Source organism: Thermobia domestica, chromosome 12 (assembly GCF_964235325.1).
Source record: "Thermobia domestica chromosome 12, izTheDome1.hap1.1, whole genome shotgun sequence".
NCBI lineage: Eukaryota > Metazoa > Arthropoda > Insecta > Zygentoma > Lepismatidae > Thermobia > Thermobia domestica.
This window is the reverse complement of record NC_137465.1, coordinates 73,999,025-74,023,741: the sequence shown is the minus strand read 5'-3', so window position 1 is coordinate 74,023,741 and position 24,717 is coordinate 73,999,025. Positions and strand designations below refer to the sequence as shown.

Sequence of the window (24,717 nt, the reverse complement as noted above, 5' to 3'; positions counted from 1 at the left end):
GAATCTGCGGAAACATAAAACAAGAAAGAACTGCCCAGCTGAGTGTGAAAGCTTTCTCAAATCTCTTCCTTTACTCTTTGACATAGCGAACGACAATGCTATTTCTATTATCGAACATGGCAGTTGTAGAACTAGGAAAATGGTCCTGGAAGATGTGCACTTCTTAGAAGATCAACGAACATGTCGGAAAATTGAGTTAGGTGGTCTTGATAAGACACATTTTGCGAAAGTTATGAGGAAATTATCTCATCATGAAAAGGAAATTGAGCATGCTCCGGGGGAGAAGCGTCGCCAAGAAGAAGCTTCAACAAAGATGAGCACAAGTGCTATCCTGGAACTTGATGATATCGATAGTCTTGATTCAAGTGATTCGGATAGCTTGGAAGTTGAACCTGAACCAACTGACGATCCTCTGTATTTCCATCAACAAGCAATGGCGCAGCTGGTACAGATACTGTTCGTAGAAAAAGTGCGTTGATTGATTTGAAACTACCCAGAAATCCATTTACAAGCCATATCATACCAACTACGGGGGACAGGCTTAATCCGTCAAGTGGTCAACGAACAGCATTCATGGTAGCAATTCTTACAGAAGGGAGTTCCACTGGAAAAAGCTACTCTTTCAATTAAAAACACATAGACAGCAGATTAAAAAAAAAAAAAAAAAAAAAAAAAGATTAGCGACTCTGGTATCTGGCATTCCAGGCTGTGAAGAAGGTAAAATTCTTGGTATCCCAGTAATTACAAACACAACAGGTGAAGAACAAGCAAGAGCTACGTTTTCCCTTGCAAATGAGTGGAATGTTTCAGATATGTAAGATCACTTGTTTTTAACACTACAGTTTCGAACTCAGGGTGGAAAAGTGGAGTTTGTGTTCGGCTGGAAAACATCTTTGACAAGAAATTGTTTATGTTAGCTTGTCGGCATCATATATTTGAAACAATCCTAAGTTCTGTTCACAAAGAATTCTTTGGTGCAACATCAAGTAATGAAAACTTCGAATTTATTCAATTCAGAGACTCAATTTGGTTAACTATTAACACTGAAGCTGGTTTTAGGACCCTGGAAATCAAAGACAGGAGTCTGAAACTTACTATGAAAAATTCTAAACAAGCATCAAAGAGAATACTTTTTACTTCAAATGAAAATAACTTGCTACCTCGTGATGACTATCGGTAGTGTGCTGAATTGATGTTGATACTTCTGGGTGAGATACCTGAAAGAGGAATACACTGACTGAGACCAGGAGCAACGCATCATGCTCGATGGATGTCATTCATTTTGTATCCTGCAAAGATGTTTGCTTTCAGTGCTCAAGCAGGATATGACAAGGACATGATTAGTAAACTGGAAGCACTATATAAATTTAATGCCCTATTCTGCGTTGTAAACTGGCTCTCTTTATCCATTGGGGCCGATGCAGCGTATAATGATCTCAACCTATGGCAAGACTTGAACAAGTATTGCAAGTATGATCCACAAGTTGCAAATGCAGCCATAAAAGCCATGAAAAGGCACTTCTGGTATTTAACCGAATTATGTGTTGTGTTCACTTTATTTTCGAACAGACTTTCCTCTTCAAAACGACAACAGATTGCTCGAACATTACTCCGAATTCCTCAGCCCAAAAAAGTTTGAAAGGGGCCATCCATTTTTTCCTATTCTTAGCCAAAGTACAAAACTATCATCCCTTATTGGGCCTAAATCCTGGTTTTTGTTTCACAGCATGAGTTTGTTTTATTGCACTTGGTCGAATATCCCCACAAACAAATTCCTAACTTTCGAAAAGAGACATTGAAGAAATTGACATTCTCCTCCACAAAACCTTAAACCAAGTCATTTGATGTGATTCTGTGTATTATGTAGTACTCTGTTACTAAACTTGTTTTTATATGTAGTCGGCAAACAAGTCTTATACAATACAAGTAAAATGCTGTATTTTCAATTTATGTAGAAAGATAATATTTTAAAATCAATACATCTCACTAAAAGTGTCATTGCAAAAACAAAATTAAGAAAATTTTAGCAAAAATCCTCCTATCGTAAAAATCTTTTCACTTGAAAATGGAACCTAAAGTAAAAAATGAAAATCTATAATTTCAAGATATTTAATGTTCATAAGGATATAAGTTAAGTAAATAGTTAATCGTTGTTGGGCGAGGGTCAAAACATCACCAAATGACTTAAAATTTGGTATGCATTCAGATTTTGCCAGTTGAAACAACATAGTAGGAGGGCACCATACAATTTTTAAACTTTCAATTTTCCCATACTTACATGCAATGCCCTATTCAACATTGTGCTTCATCTGTTCTTGTTGTGCCCAGCTATAAGTGATTAAATTCTTGCTTGTGCATCATAGTTTGGTTTCAATGGGTCAGAATCGAGTATCGTACTTGTGTGTCGTTTGCAAATAGATTGACCTTTTGAAGTCTTTTAGTAAGTTAAAAAATTGTTTTTAAAAATGAGTACTTTTCGAGACATATATTATTTATAAATATATCAATCTGATAATCAGTATTTTTTACATAGTTCGTAATGATTTCATATATTTTGAGAGGAAAGATAAATAGAAATGTCATTCTCCTGGGTGTCCCTATGTACAAATATCACTAATAACTCTTGTATATTTTCTTTTGATGCCAATTTTATTTCATAAATTTCACATACAATATATAAAATATATGGCACTTTTTCAATTCAAAAAGAGAAAGAATAATAATAATAATAATGATAATAATAAATAAAATAAATAAATATATTTTTATAATAATTTCTATAACATCAAACTATGTCCTTAATATTTCTGTCATTCTTCTGGGTGATTTCTCGTCTCTTTCAAGATCACATTTGATTACATGTACAAAATCGTAAGAGTTAATTTTTATACAGATAGTACTTTCTATATCTGTGATATTGGCAACACTGTTTAACCTGCCTATTGCGTCAGTCAATTTCTGAGTAAGTGTACTGTGAAGTAGTTGTGTGATTCTTTGCAGCATTTTCAGTCATTCTTCTGATAAGTAATTTTAGTTTGTTTTTTTACAATATATACATTAATTAGCTTTCTTGAGAGAGACAAAACAGATATGTTTAAAATGAGTACATCATTTCAAGTAACAGATAAATACAGTGTAAGATTATAACGAAATGTTAGTGAAATGTCATTCTCATGTCATAATTACGCAGTCATTCTCCTGGCATTTTCGTGCCAGGAGAATGGCAACTACTACATGATCAGGAGTCAGAGCACCCAGACGTTACTTATAAGGGATCTGAAGCGGACTTCCTTGTCACTTGCAGATGGAGAGAAAGAAGCAAAGTAATGAAGAGTGTCTTCAGAAAAAAAGGGAAGCTGAACGTCGAAGATATGAGAGACTGAAGCAAAAAGCTGCGGAGTGTCCTTCCTTCGCTGCAGAATTGAAAGAAAAGTCCAGAATGAAATACCAAAGAAGAAGGAAGAAAGGACAGGTTAAGCTCAAAGAAATTCAGAAAGGGAAAAGCGAATGAAGAGAAAACAGTGGCGTCAAAACACAGCAAGAATGAGACAAAGGCGGAGAGCAGCAAGTAATACGAATATTTCTTGTGATATTATCACACCAGACAGTGCTTCGGAACGCAAGGATGTTCCACATTCCCCAGAAATTGTGGCAGAAAGTAGAAAGACAACGGAACAGGAGAAAAAGAAAGTGAGAAGAAAAAAAATCGCGAGTTGAGAGTAATAAAAGATGAAGTGATTAAACATCTGAAGAGAAAGTTGGATAAATACAAGAAACGGCTGCAAAGACTGAAAACGAAATCTAGGGAAATTAGCTCAGACAAAGAATCATTTTTAACTCCAAGAAAGAAAGTAGGAAAGCTCATAGCTTCAAGAAATAAGAGTGAAATAAGAAAAGGACTTCTCTTTGATGAAGTTATTAATCAACAGTTAACACAATCAGTTGAGACAATGAAGGGTGGGGGATCGGAGGAAAAAAAAAAAAAACGAATGTTACACTTAATAACCAGAGGAAAAAATATTCAAAAAAGTATCGGAAATCTAGTTGTCCGCAGCTAGATTTCTGAAGAGAGGGCGCGTAAAAATGTTAGAGACAGAAAATACCAGAGTGCGCAAGACAGCTACTCTGAAGCTTCAACAGGATATCATCTCGTTTTACGAGCAAAACAATGTCAGTAGAATATTCCCAGAAAAAAAGGATTATGTCAGTTCTAAGTGTGGAAAGCATCAACGAAGGGATTGGAAGATAACATGACCAACTTATATACAAAATATTTGAGAGATAACCCCAAAAAGGGAATATATCAGCTATAGGACGTTTACCCGGTACCGGCCAAAATGGGTGACGAAAATGACTATCAGTGAAAGAGAGATGTGCAAATGTGTGAAGCATTCAAATATGGAAATATTAATCAAAGCTCTCTATGAGTATGGCTGTTTAGATGTGTCAAAACCAGGCTCGGTGTTAGAAATAATTTGCTGTGACTCGCAAAAGGAACAATGTTTATTAAGAGAATGCGAAAGATGCAACAAGAAAACAATGATTTTCAAGGAATTTGATGATCATGAAGCCGAATATTCAAAGTGGATCACAAAACCTGAAAATTATACAGATAGCAATGGATCGCTCAAATCAGTGAAAAAAAAAAAAAAAAAAAAAAATGTTAAAGAAAAATAAATACGACAGTTTCAAAAATAGCAAATGAGTTAATAGAAACATTACAGGAATTTTCGAAGCATGTAGCTCGAGTAAAACAGCAACAAAATAGTTTGAGATTACAAAAAGAAACCATAACTCAAAGAGAAGCAATAATTCACATGGATTTTAGTGAGAATTATGCATGTAAGTATTCAGAAGAAATACAGTCATTTAACTTTGGAGGATCAAGACAACAAGTGGCAATGCACACAGTGATCGTTCATACCCCGCGACAAAAGTGAGTCTAACATTGATATACGAAGTTTTTGTACTCTGTCCAGTAACCTTCTACATGGAGTACCTGTGATTTGGGCCCATCTTCAACCAGTGATGAAAAAACTGTCTCCGACTATAAATATAATCCATTTCTGGAGTGACAGCCCTGTCACTCAATATAGAAATAATTTGATGTTTAGTGTTCTGTGCAGTTGTTTTTTTTTAAATGTACCCAAACATATCTAGAGCCACCTGGAATTATGAAGCTGGTCATGGTAAAGGCGCACCAGATGGCATTGGAGGCACGTGCAAACGAGTGGCACACAACATAGTAGCACAGGGTAAGGATATTGCGAACTCAGCAGCTTTAGTCAAGTGTTTAAAAGAGAGCATGCAAAGTGTAATCATTGAAGATATACCATCGGATGATATTAAACAAATGCAGCGCAAATTATCCAGGAGAAAGGTAAAAAAAATTTTAAGGAACCATGTCTGTACATCAAATGGTCACTGAAAAGGATACAAGTAACAGACAATTGCTCAGAATGAGAATGCTGTCTTGTTTTGATTGTACAGGCTATTGTTCTCACTATGAATTAGGCCAGTACTCTAATTCTCAAATTCCAACCAAAGAGAAACTCAGAGTTGAATATGTTTATAGTAGTGATGATGATGCATCTTGTGCAAACGTTACTACTTCGGGACACATTAAAGAGGGAAAATTTATTCGCGTTAATATAAAGGGTAGAAAAAGGTCATTTCAGTACATTGCACTATGTAGGAGTGATCTGAAGAACGGTGAAGTGAATATTGAGTATCTTACTCAATATGATAAAGACACGAGACTATGAAGAGGAACATCAATGGTATTACTTACAGTTGTAATGTTCATGAAGTTACTGAAGTTCTTTCACAACCAGAAATTGTAAAAGGACAGCGTGAGTTCTATAAATTTTAAGTATAGAATGGTAAACAAGTACTCTGTGTAAGTTCTTTTAAATTTAATAATACAATTGCTTCTATAGTATTGTGAAAGCTAATGATCGGTCTCTTACATTTATTATTGAATACGGACAAAAGTCACATTCTTTTAGGTAAGATCTTGTTTTATAGAAGTTAGGTGAAAAATATGTCAATTGCATTAAATTTATACTTTCCAACAAACAAAGTTTGTATGATGAAACGGTATGTTTATTTTCAGACTCCTTGTCTAATAACCGCCGAGTTTCAGGTTAGAATGTATCATATACTATATTCTTTATGATAGCATGTTGCTGTTCCTAGTTTCGCACATATAAATGTGAATTTAAATTAGACTGACCGACTGTGATGTTACTGTTATATATCATTTTCTAAAACATACAATATATAATATACGTTTGTATGCATCTTGTAATTAAAATTAAGTATTATGTCATACATGTTGCTTTATTATTTTATGTTCTCCTTATTCTTTATATAATAATATAATTTTACACTTTTTTCACGTTCTGACTCCTTACCTTTTAACTATAGTTAAAGATTATCTTTGTATTAACGCTTAAGGTTATGTGAGTCTCTGAATGCCAGTTATAAGCATAAAATTAAAAAATTATGTCATTCTCCCGGCTTCGCTGCCATTCCCCAGATATATGGATTTCTCTTTTTGCTGTAAAAATGATGAAAATCTTAATAAATGAATTGGCCTCGACCATGAATGGTTTAAATTTTTAGTGCGTATGATGGGTGCTAATTATGAGAATGATATTTTAATTATTTAAGTTTCACCGTTTTTAGACTCCAAAAAGCCAATTTATTTGAAAATGACCCTTGTATAAATTCGAGATTTGGTACTTTTATAATTCTTATATATATATGTTTGTTTACTATACTGTTGTGCAAGTTTCCTTTTACTTATTTCAACCATTGAAATTACTTGTGTAAATATATATTTTGCATTGTTCTATTCACATGATTACTGATTCTGTGTAAATATATATTTTGCATCGTTCTATTCACATGATTACTGATCCTTTTTTTTCTTTCTCTCTCTCGTGTGCTTTTGCGTGTCAACACGTAAAACCTTGTATTTGTAATCTTTTCCACCTCTCTATCGACTGTGAAATGTCACTACCAATATCAGATGTATCCTTGTCACATGATACACCTATTAAGGAAGGCATATGAATTGTACTCTCAGTGTGAAGTGGGAAATCAGAATAAGAAATCAACTCCACACGTACGTTGTATATCATGTACTTCATCTCCGCCGATCGTTGAATGAAACACAGAAATCTATTTCATTTGCTGTGCCCATGGTGTGGTGTGAGCAAAAGGACCACACCACAGACTGTTATTATGGTTTAACAAACGTACGTGGTTTAAGAGCAAGCACAATACTCAGTAAGTCAATCAACTATCCGAACATACCTTCCTGCACTTGATCTGTCCTGTACCACACAGCATAGTGTTACTTATTCCTATGCCATCATGAACTGGACGTTGGATGACTTTGATACCGTTATGTCCTTCTGCTGCAGTTTTCTTTTTTTCTTCTTCTTCTTTTTTTTCTCTCGAACGTGAATGCATTGATCCTGACTACCTTGAAAAGTTGATGTACTAAGTTGGATCTAAGATCTCAAACGGCATAGTTCATATCAATTTTGAGTGCAGTTTATCTTGATAGTCTCCGATGTTATCCAATTTAACAAATGTTAAAATTCAATACAAAGCAGTGGCTTGTCTATAAGTGCTGTAGAGCTGGAAAACTACCAGCTAGTTTAGTGGAATAAATGTATTATTAATTGAGTTGAATTGTGTTCAATTTAACCAAGCTAATAACATGTAATGATGATATTTGGTCTAACAGTGTCTTGAAATTGTGCTGCTGGATATGCTACACAGCATAGAATTAACACCTTCTGAAACTTAATAATATTGCAAGAGCTGTGCACGGATTGTATTAGTATTCCACATTGCAATTGACCAAAATTGTATGCAATACGATCTAAGTTGATTGTTCCACGTTTCACCTAGAGATATCTGTTTATGTGTATATTTGTGCCAATTTAGAACGTTCCGTGGTAACTTTGAAGAACTTTACCTGGAAGCGTGACATATGACATCCTGGGCGTGTGAAGTCGCTAGTTGCCTGTGATGTACAATGAAAAATCTGTTTCACGAATGTGGTGACTGCCTTAGAAAGTAAGGCTCGCCTTTACAGAAATTGATTTGGAAACACAGCAGATAACTTTTGAGGTTACATATGCAACATGGGAGGATAATAATCGGATAAACTTTACAGTACACGCTCCAGTGTCGTCTTTCGCCTCGAAAAGTAGTTTTTCGTTATATTTATTTCTTTTGTTTCTCTTTTGGTTATAGTGTTAGTTAGGGCAAGCACGTGTTCTTGTGTGTTACGTAAAGTGGAGCACACTGTGTGTGCGATACCTCCTGTTACTTTGGTAGTTAAATACGTGTGTTTTCATAGGGTTAGCACGTGTTCTTATGTGTTACGTAAAGTGAGCGCACTGTGTGTGTGATACCTTCTGTTGCTTTGGTAGTTGAGTACGTGTGTTTTCATAAGTTCGTATTATGACTGCAATATATGTATAATGGTTGTGATATTAACTTACGTGAATTTTCCACTAATTTATACAATAACGAGAAGAAATTATTATTATTATTATTATTTGAACGTCATGGTTTAATTAAATCGAAAATTAATTGCCGTAAATGTGGGGCAAGTTTGAAGTCGTGTAAGGATAGAGGACATTATATTTTTCGTTGTAATCGGCGGCTTAATGGATTAAAGTGCTTTTGGCGTCTGTTTGCCTTTCGTGGAACATTTTTTTTTTCTTTCTTTGAAAAATCAAAGTTACGAGTGCAGTATATTGTTCATTTTGTTTTCCATTGGTGTTACGTTAAGGAAGGTCACCAAAGTCTAACTGAACATGAACTTTGATACATATTTTATTCATGCTTGACGAATTTTTATGCATGATGTATGCTGTGGATTTATTGATTGCCGGTTTGGTTCATTTAATGTTGTGGTTAAGTAGTCTTGTTTACTTTAGTTATTACAATTTTGGGGGGAAGGGAGGTGCTGCTTTGCGTGAATATGTAATAGTGTTATTTCGTAAATTATTTGGGGAGCTTGTCCCCCTTTTGTTAATTGGGTTATAGCTGGAGCGTGCTTTGTAAACTTCAGCTCCGGGGGACAAGCTCCATAATACACGCTCCATTGGAAAGGATGTTATCTAGAACATTGGGTTAGAGCTGGAGCGAATTTTCTAAACTTTATAATACACGCTCCAGTTTCTCTTTATAGGTATCAGAAAGCACGAGTAGTTTACATTTTTTTCTTAATTTTCTTTTCTTTCTTTTTTTTTCTTGTGTGTTGGCGAGCATGATCTTATATTAAATATGGCGGTGTGTTTCTTCGGTCGAAAATAGTTCCAATGCGCAACGATACTACCTACACCATTGTGTTATAACTGGAGCGGCCTTTGTCAAGTTCACCCTAATAATTTCCTTAATAAATCTGCTACCATTAATACCTTTATTGACGAACTTGGGAAATGGACAGTGAAAGCAATAACACATCAACATCTGAAGAAATTGCAATACCAACTCAATTGCAGAAGTGAAGGGATGTGTACAGGCTGAACAACTATGTTTAGTGCTTCACTGATTTTGCTGAGACCTAGTCTGTGATTCTGCCACAACAAGTGCACGGACATCAATGAAGTAATGATCAAATTTCAATTTTTACAGCAGCTAGATATTTTCAAAACAAGACCACAAGAGTTCTATTTCTAGATGATAGTAGAAGACATGAGTCAGCACATGCATTATTGGTAATACGCAGAATTCTTCAACAGTTGCAGTAACAGATAAAAAAAATCATCATTATTTCTGATGGTGCCCCTAGCCACTGCAAAAATGGTTACGAATGGTTTGAATTGACAAAGTCGCTTGTGTCAGTGGAGTGGGTATACAGTGCTCCTGGTCATAAGAATGTGCTTGCAATGGTGTAGGGAGCCTGCTGAAGCACCACGCTACAAAACAATCTTTCCAATCAAGTACAGGTGCAACTCATGTCGAGGATTTTTACAAGAGTGGTGAAGTCATACACATCAACAGCCTCATCTTGTTGCCGAAAGAGTTGAAGAATTCCGCCAACAAAAAACAGAATGATCAAGCCAAACTACCGCTGTGAAAGGAATTCAGAAGTCATATATCTGGACTCACAGTGATTTAAAAAAAAAAAAAAAAAAATGTTGTAAGGACTTTAGAGCAAGAAAATAAAATTTCAATTGTCTTATCAAAAACTCAAAAACGCCAAAAGCATAGTCATATTCATAACCTATAAAAAGATATATTTATGGCCTGTGTGTATGACTATTGACTGACAGCTTGACGAATATAGATATCAGTTGAAAATTAAATGAAATCGTCGTGAATTTTATCTACCACATGGACTGGCTGCTAGATATAGATTTCCATCTGCAAGACAGCAACATCACCACCAGTGCTAACTTTAAATTCGCGATGATTTAAGGAGTGTGGATGCCACAGTTCCTACTGGTTCACCAGGAACGCATCACTCAATATCTAACAAAGATACTGATGCAGTTGAGCACACTTTTAATAAACTGAACTGCTAATTTTAGTTCTAAAGCAGAATGCAGCATACAGAAGAGGTGCGCTTCAGAACCCCTAATATACTTTGGACTTGTCCCAACTGTGACATCTGCGACTACCAAAATAAGATTTATTCTTTCCGTGCATGAATCTCACTCGAGATCTGCAATTCTCGAAGTTCCAAATTGAACTTCTAGCTACAAGGCTTATCTTTCCAAATTGAACTTCCAGCAAATTTTAGCTTACGTATATGTGCAGACATGAATAATATTTCTAGTAGCACAACAGAACAGCCAGATGCAATATATAGAAATTTAAGTAATTTGAAGACACCAACAAAAACAACCACCCCTGAATCTAAGAAAAAATGTACTAAATTAAGGAGAAGCCTTTTCTGTTTCTACACAATCCTGGATACACCGACTACGGTACACACCTGTTCACAAAAAGCTGGAAACTTGTTCAGAAAATAAGTCCGAAAAAGTGAGCCTAGATCCGTCACAATTCCCGCAGATCTATACATAGGGAATTGCATGTTCCCGCCGTTCTTTATATAGACACTAGCTGCAAACCGTACTGTCATCCGAGCGATGTGAAAATGTAAAAACAATATCAAATTACTTATTTCTGAGATTAATATTGATTGCACACTTCATGTACAGATGGTGATCAGAAAAATGGAAACACCTGAACGAAATTGCAACTTACCAGATTAATATGGTGTCGGGTCACCTTTCGCCTTCAGAACAGCCTTGATGCGACGTGGGATGAAGGCATAGAGGTCGTGAATGGTAGCAAGTGGAATTTTACACCATTCCTCGTGCAGGGCATCGGCCAGTTGTGAGAGAGGATGGAGGTGGAAATCGTCGCCGGAGTCGTGTTTCCAAGACGGACCACAGATGTTCAATTATGTTGAGATCTGGGGATTGGGCGGGCCAGGGAAGGTGTTGAACTTTATCCTGATGTTCCTCAAACCATGCTGCAACAACGCCAGCTGTGTGAATGGGTGCATTATCATCCTGGAAGATGGCGTCATTGTCCGGGAACAACATCCGGACCATATGATGCAAGTGGTCGCCTAAAATTGCCACATAATCGTTGGCAGTGATTCGTCCACTAAGTGTGACCACAGGACCCAATGAAAACCATGATATGGCGGCCCACAGCATCACCGAGCCGCCGCCATGTTTCACAGTTGGGCGGAAACACTGCAGATCACAAGCTTCTTTGGGCGTTCTCCACACACAAACACGGCCCGTGGTTGGGAATAGGGTGAAGGATGACTCATCCGACCATATCACACGTTTCCAGTCCTCAACGGTCCAAGTTACATGGTCGCGGCACCATTTGCGGCGTGCGAAAGCGTTATGGTCCCTGATGAGCGGTTTGGCCCGTGCAACACGAAAGCGTAAGTTCATGTCATGTAATTCGCGGCGGACTGTGATTGTCGAAATAGGGTGGAGAAGGTGCTGATTGAGTTCCTCCGTCACTTGCTACGCAGTGACACGACGGTTCTGCGTGACAATGCGCTTTAATACCCGGCGTGCCCTGTCACTCATGATTTTCTTCCGCCCACTGTTCCGCTTCCCCGATGTGGTTGTGGTTTTCCCGTGTGTTGTGTAGGCCGTCATCACCTTCGACACTGTCCCACGCGACACACCTAACACAGTAGCCACTGCCGTCACACTCACTCCACATAATCGCGCACCAACAATTTGCCCTCTTTGAAAATCTGAGGGGTCTCCCATTTTACACTACCTCTGTCTGCTGCAGCCACTGGACACTGCTGTTTCACTGTGCGTGACGTAGTATGGAGACCGAACTAACACACCACCACCAGCGGTCCTTAAAAAAAAAAAAAACATTGTTATAAATATAAATTTCTACTTTGAAGTGCTTGGAAAAACCATCAGAACTGTCACTTTTCAAATCTCTGTTACATTTACTAGCCTGCCATTTCCAGAATTTATGTATGAAAACGTTAACACAGACGTCAAAAATGTAAATTATTCATGTTCCTGATATATATATATATATATATATATATGTGTGTGTGTGTGTGTTGTGTCACACAACTCTGTAACTTTTTTTTTCGTGAAAAATGCTGAACTACGAAAACATGACGTATGCCTTGTCGCAGCAAACAAGTTTCTCCACTTAAGCCTACGAGTAACGAAATCACCTACAGCCAAACAGTTTCAATTCATTCATTAGTCTTGGTTCATCGTGGTCAGAATGTTCGCGAGCAGTTTACTACTCTTGTTGAATACGGTGGTATGAGTGTGAGACAAGCTAGCGAACGTCTTGGTGTTCCCTGTTCTACAGCATATACTTGGTGGAAGAAATACTCAGAAACAGGTAACGTGTCTAGAAAACCTGGCACTGGCCTTCAAAGGGTTTCAACCCCACAACAAGATCGGGCCCTAGTTGATGTAAGCCTTCGCAATCCTTTCATGTCATCCCGGCAGTTAGTGATAGCGTCTCGTTTTCCTGGCTCCTTCCTCACCGCTCGGCTACGCCTTAAAGATGCAGGGCTTCACGCATATCGAGCCGCGTGTAAGGAGCAATTGACGGATAGTCATAAAGTTGATCGACTAGCATTTGCTGAGGTAAATATTGGTCGTAACTGGGGTCATGTAATCTTCACAGACGAAAAGATATTCTCTTCAGCAAATGATGGTCCTCGACTTGTGTATAGACCAACAGGAAAACGTTACGATCCACAGTACATGCACAGAACGCATCGAATGGGGCATGCTACTATTCACTGCTGAGGATGGCTGTGTAAGGATACAGTTGGTGAATTACACCGTACAGAAGGCCGATTGAACAGCCAGAAGTATCTGGATATTGTGCAGTATGGCTTGCTCCCCGCTGCGAGAAATTTATTTCAAGACGGCATTGTAGACGTTCAACAAGATCATAGCTTAATACATGATTCTCATTTAGTTCAAGCCTAGTTTTAAGAGGAACCCAATGTTGAGCTAGTCGACTGGGTTCCAAGAGGATCTGACTTGAATCCAATGGAAAATCTATGGGCGGATGTTACAAGAACTCTACACGAAAATTGGCCTGATCCCCCAACCAAGGACAGCTGACGCACTCTCGGAGCTAGTTTATGACGCGTGGGAAGAAATAGCACAGGGACATCAATATGTCGCTAGCTTGGTTAACTCATTACCAAGAAGATTAAGATGCGTCATCGAAGCTAACGGCGACTATACGACATATTAATACCTGAATAAAGATTTGTCTTCACACCCAGGTGACCTTTGAGCTCTCTCAAGAGCTCATTAAGTTTTTCCATTTTTCCTTTAATACTGCTTTCATTGGGACGTTTGCGTTTCGTCGGAATATGCAATATATATTTATTTCTGCTCCTTTGTTTACCCTACACAGATAGTCCAGTGGTTAGCACGTGTGCCTTTGGTGTACGGGGTACCGGGTTCTATTCCCGTTGGGAGAGGCTTGTGTTTTTACCTATCTGTGATAATTCTATGTTCATGCCCCTGTTGTTAAGGAGGTACTGCTAAAACTATAAAACCGAGTAAAACAATTACAAATAAAAAATTAAAAAAATCAGTTACTGAGGAACGTTCGGTAAGTCAGTTTTGTTTTAATATCTAATGCCTAGCGCGTTCGTTGTTGGGTCTTATAGTCGCGGGTTCAATTCCCCTTAAGGGTCCATTAAAATTTTACTTGAACTAGAATTTATTTGCATGAATCACCCGTCTTCTTTAGCCTAAAGGACTTAAACGTTGAGAAAAGTATATGGTAAAGATAAACTAAATAATAAGACAGTAATAATGCTATTAATCTGTATGTATCTACATAGGATACAAATGAAAAAGACGTCGTCTATCAGAACAAAAAATTACTTAACTGTTTGAAATGATTTTTATTAGTTAACACTTTCACCTACCTCTGACTCATGGGCACCCGAAGGGGCAGAGGTGGTTCTCTGGCTCACGAAATGTATACGAACAGAAATACCAAACATAATATATAGCAACCGTGAATATAGCCCCTCCTAGAAGATTTTAGGGTGCCATGCGCGGACTGGCTTGATGTCACGCCTTTTTGTTAAGATGCGTATACTAACAGAGGAGAGGAGTTAAAATTTATGCCAAAAATAGAATATCTCACATTTGTGAGATGAAACTTGACCCCATGCCGGTAAATGTCGATCGTCGATATAGCGACGTATCGACAGATTGCCGCTAGTGTGTCCCTGGAGGCAGAGTTTCGTCGAGTCGAAACAGACATCTAGAGTAGGGGTGTTGCAGTTACCACCACGTAGCTACGACGACTTCTTTTCGGTCCGTCTTTCGATTCGTCGCGGAGAATCGGCGAAGTCACCGAAACGACTTATCGCCAGTCATGTGCATGCGTTTATTATTATATATTTGTTGTTCCTGACGAATGTTCCTAAAGTGAGCTCCGGGGTCAAGAGTAACCCATGCTTCTACATCACAAGGTTGCTGTTTCGCGCCATTCCGGGAGAACTTTATATATATATTTTGTAAGTGCTTTTTAGGCTCATCTCAATGTAAATGAATCATGCATATAGGTTATTTAACATATTTTGGTGGAGTAAGTTTGTAATTCATTGATTGGCAATTCGTCGCGTCTCTGCCACCGGTGGTATAATTTTCAAAAAGGAAATGGGGCCACCGCGGATCGTTGCAGTGGGGCCATCAATTTTTGGCGAGAGGTCGCTAGTTACCCATCGATGGTCCACCGACGATTACGGCACGGGGTAACTCTAAATTAAATTTAATTAGGAAATCACTATAGTTGCTATAAGAACTAGTTTTTGAACTTGGACTGTGTAATATTGGTCTTTTGAGGCAAACATTTCCTAAGTTCAACTTCGGGTATCTTCGGGAAACAGTAAACCAAAGATGAAAGGTTCGAACCCACAATCCAACGTTCACAATCGAAAACATTCTGTAAATCTGTATTTTCCTCTTTTAAGTGTAGTAAGATATGTTGATCCGTTATTAACTGCACTGTAGAAACAATTCATCACTGTAATACTTAAGGATAAAGTATTTCAAAATTATGTATACATGAGAGCACATGGTAGTTGCCTCAATCCAGCTATAATCAATGCCCTCAAATTCCTTCGTGCAGTTCAAACCGATTTTCCTGCAGGGTGCTACACAACGACAATTAGTCTAGTTGTCTACGTGTCGAACTGCTGAGCTAAAGGACGAGGGATCGAATCTCGGAGATGGACATGTAAATTTTTATTATTTGCAGAATTATACATTTCACCCATAATAAAATTAGCATTAAAACAGTTCGTGTTTCCGTGGAAAAGTAAGAATTTATTTCAAGTTAAACTTGTGAGCAGTGAAACAAAACAAATTGGGCTCATGGTTGTCCGAATACCTGACGATTTGAATAAATCATACGACACGCATTTAGTAAGGAGTTAAAGAGCTTTCTGATACGTATAAAGAAATCTCACTGATCTAAAATCCATTACGAAATAGGACCTACCAGAAGCTTCAACGCCACGTCTGGGTCACTTCGGTGAACGCTGTATCGAAACTTCCTATATAAATTTCACTCATTTGATGTCTAGCCAGTCGACCGTACTTGGTTTGTTAGCTAACTATATTGAAGGGGTATAGACGAACAATATGCAAAATCCATTTTTCAATTTTGTCAAAACGAAGAAAACGTGACGCCCTTATGTTTCAGAATTATTGAACTTTTTTTTTGGGGGGGGGGGGATTCACTAATCTGCTGTAAGTAGTGGCTACTGCTGTTAACCATTGCTTTCTTTCATTTTCATTTACCCATCCTATTCTTTCAAGTTCCGTTCCACATGCCATTCCATTTAGTTTCATATATTCTGTTCAATTAAATACACATTCCTCAATCTCTTTTAATATGTCCAAATTAACAAAACGGTTCTCTTGCTTTCTCTCGAATAATGATGATTTAGATTTCAAGAGAGTTAATTTTAAATAAACTTGCAACCAATTTGTTAATTAGTACGAGCATTGAGTTCTTCCTCATTGTGTGTTAATATATATTCTTCAGTGTTTACATTCTAATAATAATAATCATTTATGCCACAATTAGATATAATTGCAGTATACGAAGGTTAAGTGGGTAATAAAGCAGTTCAAGCCAATATCTTACTTCAATTTGTATCGTAGATTACAATTATCGTTAAAAGAAACTGAATATTCGCATCCAAAATTGATTTTATCTATATAGGATGGATAGGGATGCGCACGAGACAAGACTTGAGACCGTCTCGGCTCCACAATATGCTGTAAAAGTGATGTCTCGACTCGACAAATGTATATTGTTCTATTGGAAGAGCTGTGTCTCGACTACAACTTTGTCAGGAAAATTCTGTCTCGACTTGACTCTACGCATCCCTAAGGATGAACAGTTTGAAGAGCCCAGTATTCCAAAGCTGGCGGGGTAACCAATTACACTACGCAACATCTATTTCAGATACAACCATTATTATACACTTCATTTTCACACGCTTCTTCTTATAATAACTATATCGATTTTCTATTTAAATTCAACTATAGATAATTGTTTCTTATGCAGCAGCTAATATTCATGCTATACAGTATAAAACAAGTACACATTCAATGTAACTAAATACAAACATAAGATATTACAGATTACTGGCATTGCAATTTAATCCGATTTTAAGCAGTATATATTTTCTAAATAATTATTCAAATTGCTTTATAAGAATCCAGATTATGGGGTACCCTAAGTTTTTGTAACAAAAAACTACAAGCATATATATATGGGTGATTCCACGAAAAAGGGAAATTTTCACTTGGAAAATTTTTGTTCCGTTGATGGTCGCCTATTTCGATAAAAATATCACATGCACTTACTACTACTAAGTCCATGTTAATTAGGTGTTCAGCAGAGCTGAATCGTTATTGGTGTAGTAAATAAAAAATAATAAACTTTTCAGCACCCACGGAGTTGAGACCATAGGTCACGGAGTTGAGATTAGTTAACACGGAGTTGAAAATTGCTGTGGAGTTGAGAAACGTGATACATCTGGGTGATAAGTTTTGGTTTATAAGTGATTAAGCTTATAATTTACATAAAAATTTAAATAATTTTCCAATAGTTTTTGTAAGTTAGAATTATTCTTCTTATGTTGAATAAAATTCTAACAAACTAGATGACACGTAATTTGTTATACAAAAATACTCCAGAAAATACTGCAAACATATGAAAATATATCTAATGAAGGTTCCAAAATTGAGTGTATATGAATATGAATATGTGACGTAAATAAGAAAAAAAGAAATACACATACACTTATCGAATATTGAAAAATTATTGCGCTTTCAATATGTTGACTATCATATGGAGAGGACAAACTTTTCACATAAGCTTACGAAACAGATGAAGTAGTCATTAAACCTGTTTATTGTCTACTTCACTTGTTTTCTGAGCTTATGTAAACCGTCTGTCTTCTCTGTGTGATCAAGTCAACACATCGAAAGTGCAATACCGTTGGTGTTAGGAATCACCGTGCAGTTGGTGTTAGGAATTACTTCCCAAACGTTGTCGGTATTGTTTTGAAACGCCCTGTATAATGCACACTAAATGACAGTATAAGCACTCATCATTTCTGTTTTCTTTGGATAATTCGATGTTCTTTGTTAAGTAGCCCTCATTTTCCACTCCAATGAAGGAAATGTCTTGAGGAAACAGGGAGGGGCTGTTCTAGTCTACACAGAATGACAACTGCCAACGCTTTTTAAACGTCAGGTTTAGTAGGCCACGAGAAATTCCTCCCGATCCGCGTCATAAAATTGACTGTCCGTACATTACATTGCTCTCAGACTCTTCGACAATCCCTGAAAAGGAAACAATTAGCTGATCATAAGATTGAGACGTCAATAAGTTAAAAACAGATACCATCCATCTTGACTTGACTGAAGTTTTACCTCCGGTTACCTTACAGCACCAAATCTGAACTTCTGCGAAACACTCCTTAAATGGGCTAGGACCCACCAGCCGACCTTTGAGTGTGACGACACGTGGTCAGCGTGTCGGCTCCTACGACCGTTGCGATGGTCTGCGCGATCAGGTTTCAGTACATCTCTACTCAAATGAGTTTTTCAATTGCCTCACTGTGCGAAGTAAACACCATTAATTTTTGAGCTTCCACCGGGAAACAAACTCAGAACCACGCACGAAAGGCGAGCATACTAGTCACTAGACCATGAACGAGCTTTATTTCTATCAATATATTGAAAGAACAAATATTTGGAAGAGCATGAGCATAACAAACACTATAGGATTATCAACTCCGTGAACTTGTCTCAACACCGTGGATTCCTTAGTTTTCAGATGGACACGGAGTTGAGAACCATGGAGTTGAGAAAATCGAATATAATTTATCTTTACCGGCCCACTTTTTAACCAGTACACGTGAGTAATTGTGTACGAATTTCCTACCTTAAAGCGCAGGTTCCTCAAGGGAAAGAAGGTATATACCATACAAATACATTCAGTAATAAATACCATGATGTTGAGTATCAATTAATATACGCACCTGCTTTCCACACACAAAAATATTTTTCCTATAGCTTTTAACACATGCACACAACTTTTTCTGTTCTTCAGTTAAACATATCTGCCTTGTCTTCTTGTGGGTGTTGTCAATGTGGACGACCATGCTACCTGTTGAGAGCAATGACAATTTTTTTTCATGCCATGGAGTTGAGACCAAACAGAGGTGACAGAAACGACGCATAGTCAAGCTTTCGAAAATAATCATTATAAAGGTTTACTTTCCACAAAACCGAAACATTGAAGTGTTCTCTTCCATTTAATTACCATTAAATGATGTTTGATTTGCGACTTCAGTTGTAATTTATTGAGTAAAATCAGACAACTGTAGTCTGTGACAGCCCACGGTGTTGAGAAATTGGGTAATAATTAATTTTTTACGTATGTTTCGTGTTATATTTGCAAACTGTTATACATGGCATACCTACTTTGTGACGGTTACTACCAAACAAAATAAAAATGAGGTGATTCTCTTTAGTAGTAGTTTGAAGAAATGCCCGTGACAGAAAATTTCCCTTTTTCGTGGAATCACCCATATATATATATATATATATATATATATACATGTGCGTGTGTGTATTTTAGGGGACTTCCGGGCTTGATCCCACCCCCCGAAATTTTAAGTTTATTCAAATAAAATATTGTAAAGTGAATGAAATATCTTGCAGAATGTTCACATTTCCAAGAATGAAGTTAGCAAAGCCCCCCGAAATATATATATGAATAATTTTCTTGTTGGACGTGTGGTTTTAGGTACTCAACTGTGTTCAAATTTCTCATTTTAGCGCTTTCGCATATGAATTAGGGACATGGCGGGCTAGTAAATGTAACAGGGATTTGAAAAGTCGTCGGATAATGTGTTTCCAATCACTTCACAGTAGAAATTTATATTTATAAAAAAGTTCTCATATATTAGAAAAAAAGGAAGGAAAATAACTTTCCACACGGAGGCTCAAACCATTGCCCTTCGGATCAGAAATGTCAGTAGCAGTACTAAACCTCCTTGACCATAGACGCAACTTACAAGAGATAGTGTTATAATATTGATAATAGAATCGCTCCAAGCAGAGGTTCCTACTTGGAGGTTTAAATACCCATTTTCTTTCGTTTTCAGCAATTTCTACTTAAGATAATGGTTGATTTTGCATATTGGAACTGTGCAATCAATATTAATCTCAGAAATAAATAGTTTGATTTTGTCTTTACATTTTCACATCGCTCGGATGACAGTACGGCTTGCAGCTAGTGTCTATATAAAGAACGGCGGGAACATGCAATTCCATATGTATAGATCTGCGGGAATTGTGACGAATCTAGGCTCATTTTTTCGGACTTAGTTTCTGAACGAGCTTCCAGCTTTTTATGAACAGGTGTGTACCTTTAATTCTTGTCATTTGCCTGGAAAACTTATAATCCTGATAAAAATCTTGAATCACTTGCACTGTCTCTCCAGGTAGTTTCTTTCCTGGTACTCCACAAATTATGTGTTCTAATGTAAGTTTTTCTAAGGGGCATTATTTGAGCAGACGGTTCTACCAAATATTGACGCACATCTTACATTTTCAGATAGGACACAGCTTCGTATTTCTTTTAGCACAGCATATTCTAAACGAGAAGCTCCATTACTACTTCCTGATTAATATCAGGAGAGCTCGGAATACAGTGTGGACGAATAGCATAAAAACTACAGTGCAAAAACACGAACCAACTAGTGCTAGTTGGCTACTAAAAAGCACGAATCCTATCTAACCGAGCCAGAGCAGGAGCGCAGCGGGAGTCGAGCGGTAGAGAAGGGGTTCTTCCGTAGGGAGGCGCGTCAGCGAAAGGGGTGTACGCATCAACGAGGATAGTTGAACACACACATACAATATGCTGTGCACTAACAGAATTGATTATATTTACACTCTCATTCATGTGCAGCTTTACTATAAGGATACATAGTATAAGTGTTAGTAGTAGGAGGAGGAGTAGCAGTAGTAGTAGGAACAAGTTAGATGCTCTGCAGCGGTTTGTTGGGTTTTTCTCGATATAAAATGGGCAAATAAAGACTTCCCACAATTTTCCGTACATTTTACAATCTGTGGATCCGTATGGTAAAACTGCACCCTCATTCCTTCACAAAAAGTCTCATGCCGTATTTTATCTATATATCTTTTATTTGGTAGAACCGTCTGCTCGAGTAAACCTCCCCCCCCCTAAGGTACTAAGTGCATTTCCTTATTAAAGAATACGTACTAAACCTTTATGAATTCACGCATGCGTATAGGTTTACTTTTAACGCACCACTCGAAATAATTGTTGAAAAATTATAATTCTTTCACTAATTTCCTTCTAATTATCTTCTTCTAAAATATATATGCCTTTTTGATTTAATATAAGATTTGCGCTGGGTGACATGAAAATATCTCACTTGGCATAGATAAAATTTTTGGGGGGCCACCACAATTGCTAAAAAGCACAATTCTTTTTGGATTTCTTCATAAATACGGCTTCCGGATGTATGATATAAGAACTAGAGCGTAAGCGTAAAAAGAAGTGGGTTTTGGCAGAGATAAGAGTTTTAGTAACACTTGTTATGGTTCCATAATAGTAACACTGCATTTGTGAACATAAAATACAGCATCTGTACATTGTAGATATACACAGACGGTGGAAAATAACATCTAACAGTGTCATCTTTCATATGCTCTCAGTCACGCCCTATTTTATCTATCGTAAAGCACTTGTAATGATTTTACACTAGTACCACTACGCTTGTAAAGCTAAAATACAGTTGTATTACTCTGTATCACATTCCGTCGCCCTGCAGAAATGCGTTCCTTACAAATATGTCTTTTCATAAAAACTATTCAATTTTACCTGTAAACCTTCCAAAAATGTGGTGCGTCAAAACCACAGCACCCATGTAAGTAGAGTATTCGTTAACTGGGATTACAAGGTATTCTACCTGTTAGCAGGTCCTGGGATAACAGTTCCCCCTGTTGAAGATTCGAGTTTGGAAACGTTTCTTTAACGTTCGTTGATCTTCAGCTTCCCCTTTTAATTCCCAATATTTTATTTCTCAAATTTGGTATTATTTACTTATCCTTAAGTAACTTGAAGTGACTCTGGTTCACTTATTAATGATTAGGGACTAAGTTTAGGTTAGCTCAATACAAGTTACAGCACTGGCTCCAGAGCATGCTACGGATTTGAAGATACTAAATGCCATTCTTCAAATTACTAATAACTTGCGTTCGTTTTCATATTCCATGCTTTCCTTCTATTTTTCCTGTATGGCGATATGTAGAAGTCAATTTCTTCGCAAGATGGATCCAATAAACTGAAATACCACATTCTTTCCCAGTGTAAGTTACATTTAATTCAAATTATAGTACATTTCCTTGTACAGCGAATATTCAAAAATTAACTGCATGACATGAGCTCAACATTATCTGTGCACTGTTACAACTGAGCATGATGATGAGTTGCCTGAATTTTGCACATACATTTCTATTTACTAACATTTGCACAAGCCAAAATATATACATATATATAAATACCTGGCCCCAGCAACGATTCATCTCCCAAATTTTCATCATCTGGTAAAAGGACTACAATTTCTTCTGCTGCATCTGCACCTTCCATTTATATAATTTGGTTTGTACGTTCTTTCGTCGTTCGGTGAACATACAACAGTAGCAACTATTTGCTGAGCAATTCATTTGCTAACTGTTGAGTGATGAATACTTCTGGAACGGTTCGTTCCAAAAGAACTAATGCTTTATTACAAAGTATCATATATGAAATGCTTTTAGTGGAATGAGAAGACCGAATCAAGAAAAGTGTGCTGAATTGACTCTAGTAGATTTAACTAATACTAACGAGCTTTTGTACTCCTTTATGGCCATATGTTCAAAATATTTGAATCTAAATAGAATATTGTTCATATTAAAGAAGACATGTCTCAGAACTTATTTATACTGATGCAGATTCTCGGATTCATTGTAGGTAGTTGCGAACAAGTTATGTTTAATTCAATTGAAAACTCGCCTTAGCATAGATGACGAACTGAGTCACTGGATTAGGATGATGTAATCCTAAAGGAGAAACCAGACAACACACGATTGAACACAATATAATTGGATTAAGATGGACCTCCTTTGTGTCAAGGAAAACCAAAGTTACCATTTAACTTTACGAAAACAGATTGGTATTTTCAGTTTTTTTTTTTTTTTTTCAATTCTTGCGTTACGTTACATTCAACAAAATTATCAAAGAACTGGTATAGAATGACTCCCATGGATAGAACCGATCAAAAAGTTAAGGTGATCTCTAAAATCTTAAATCCTACTTGCAAAACAACCTCAGGATGTTTCATTCTTCGCAAATTTCCAGTACGATCCTTGGGAGCCCGGGCCCCACAAACAACATGTGGGCCCCATTATATTTATGAATATAGAATATTTGGCATAATTTGAATGCAATTTGTCTTAAAACCCTCATATATATACCTTCTGCATCTGAATGGGCGCTCCCAAATTTGCAGAGAAATCGGCGCCCTTGCCAGCACCTAACACAGAAACAAAGATGCAACAAACTACGATTATTATATCAAAATGAATCGTAAATTTGACTTTGTATTGATGCAAATCGCAAAGGAAAAAAAAAAAAACATGTACTGCTTAAAACTTAATCCGCCTTATGCAGAGTCGTTTCGACGTATGATAGCATCATACTAAAACACTGACTACTGCAGGAGACTTATGTTAGTCGAATTCTTTTGCATGACACTAATCGCGCTTCGAAACGACTCTGCATAAGGTCCAATGAGCCCCACTAAATCCTTGGGACCTTATGCAGAGTCGTTCTGAAGAGTGGTTCAAACCCTGCTCCCGCCAAGTGAACTTTGTGGTGGACAAACACCGTTTGCGTGGGTTTTCTCGGGGTTCTCCCATTTCCTCCCACTTTCTTCATTCCACCAATTCTTTCATTACTCATCTTCACCGTCTCCTTTAACCTAACCGGCATAAGCGTGGAACGTAAAACTAAAAAATTTCATTTCATTTTCATTTCGTTCTGAAGAGTGATTAGTGTTACACTAAAGTGTTTTACTAATATATGTTTCCTACAGTAGTCATACTTTTAGTATGACTCTAAACATACTTCAAAACGACTTTGCAAGAGACGGCAAATTTCTACTGAAATTATAAGTTTCTCAAGTCCAATACACTTGTCTACCACACACACACACACACACACACACACACACACACACACACACACACACACATATATATATATATATATATATATATATATATATATATATATATATATATATATATATATATACAGTGGCGGATCCAGGATATGATCAAGGGAGGGGCTAAACCATAGTTTGCCGTTTTATCCAGTGTAAAACAGGATTGAAGCCCATTTTATCCAGTGTAAACCTGAGCGTCAAGGGGGGGGGCTATAGCCCGTATAGCCCCCCTTGGATCCGCCACTGTATATATATATATATATATATTCGTTTTCAATGCTTTTCTTTTTCCTCTCTTTCTTAGTTTTATGGTAAAGGATATGTCATAGCATTTTTGCCTTGAA

General features: G+C 37.1%; 1 protein-coding gene across 5 annotated transcripts in view; it reads right to left on the bottom strand.

Annotated features, from left to right (window-relative positions):
• The window catches only part of LOC145666512 (uncharacterized), a 36,526-nt gene extending 13,470 nt beyond the window's left edge, over positions 1-23,056 (bottom strand). Inside the window, exons 1-2 of one of the 5 annotated variants that reach the window (XM_081733798.1) lie at positions 22,671-23,056; positions 12,298-12,384 (exon numbers count right to left, since the gene is read on the bottom strand). Coding sequence is in view for 2 of the 5 variants with exons in the window: in XM_081733796.1 (XP_081589922.1) it covers positions 22,671-22,755 (85 nt within the window). In the remaining 3 variants the exon portion in view is untranslated. Of the gene's footprint in view, positions 1-11,247; positions 12,262-12,297; positions 12,385-21,987; positions 22,533-22,670 lie in introns of those variants that run through there. The other 4 variants (XM_081733796.1, XM_081733797.1, XM_081733800.1 and 1 more) reach the window with 4 other exon arrangements.
• Between the last annotated feature and the right edge of the window lie 1,661 nt (positions 23,057-24,717).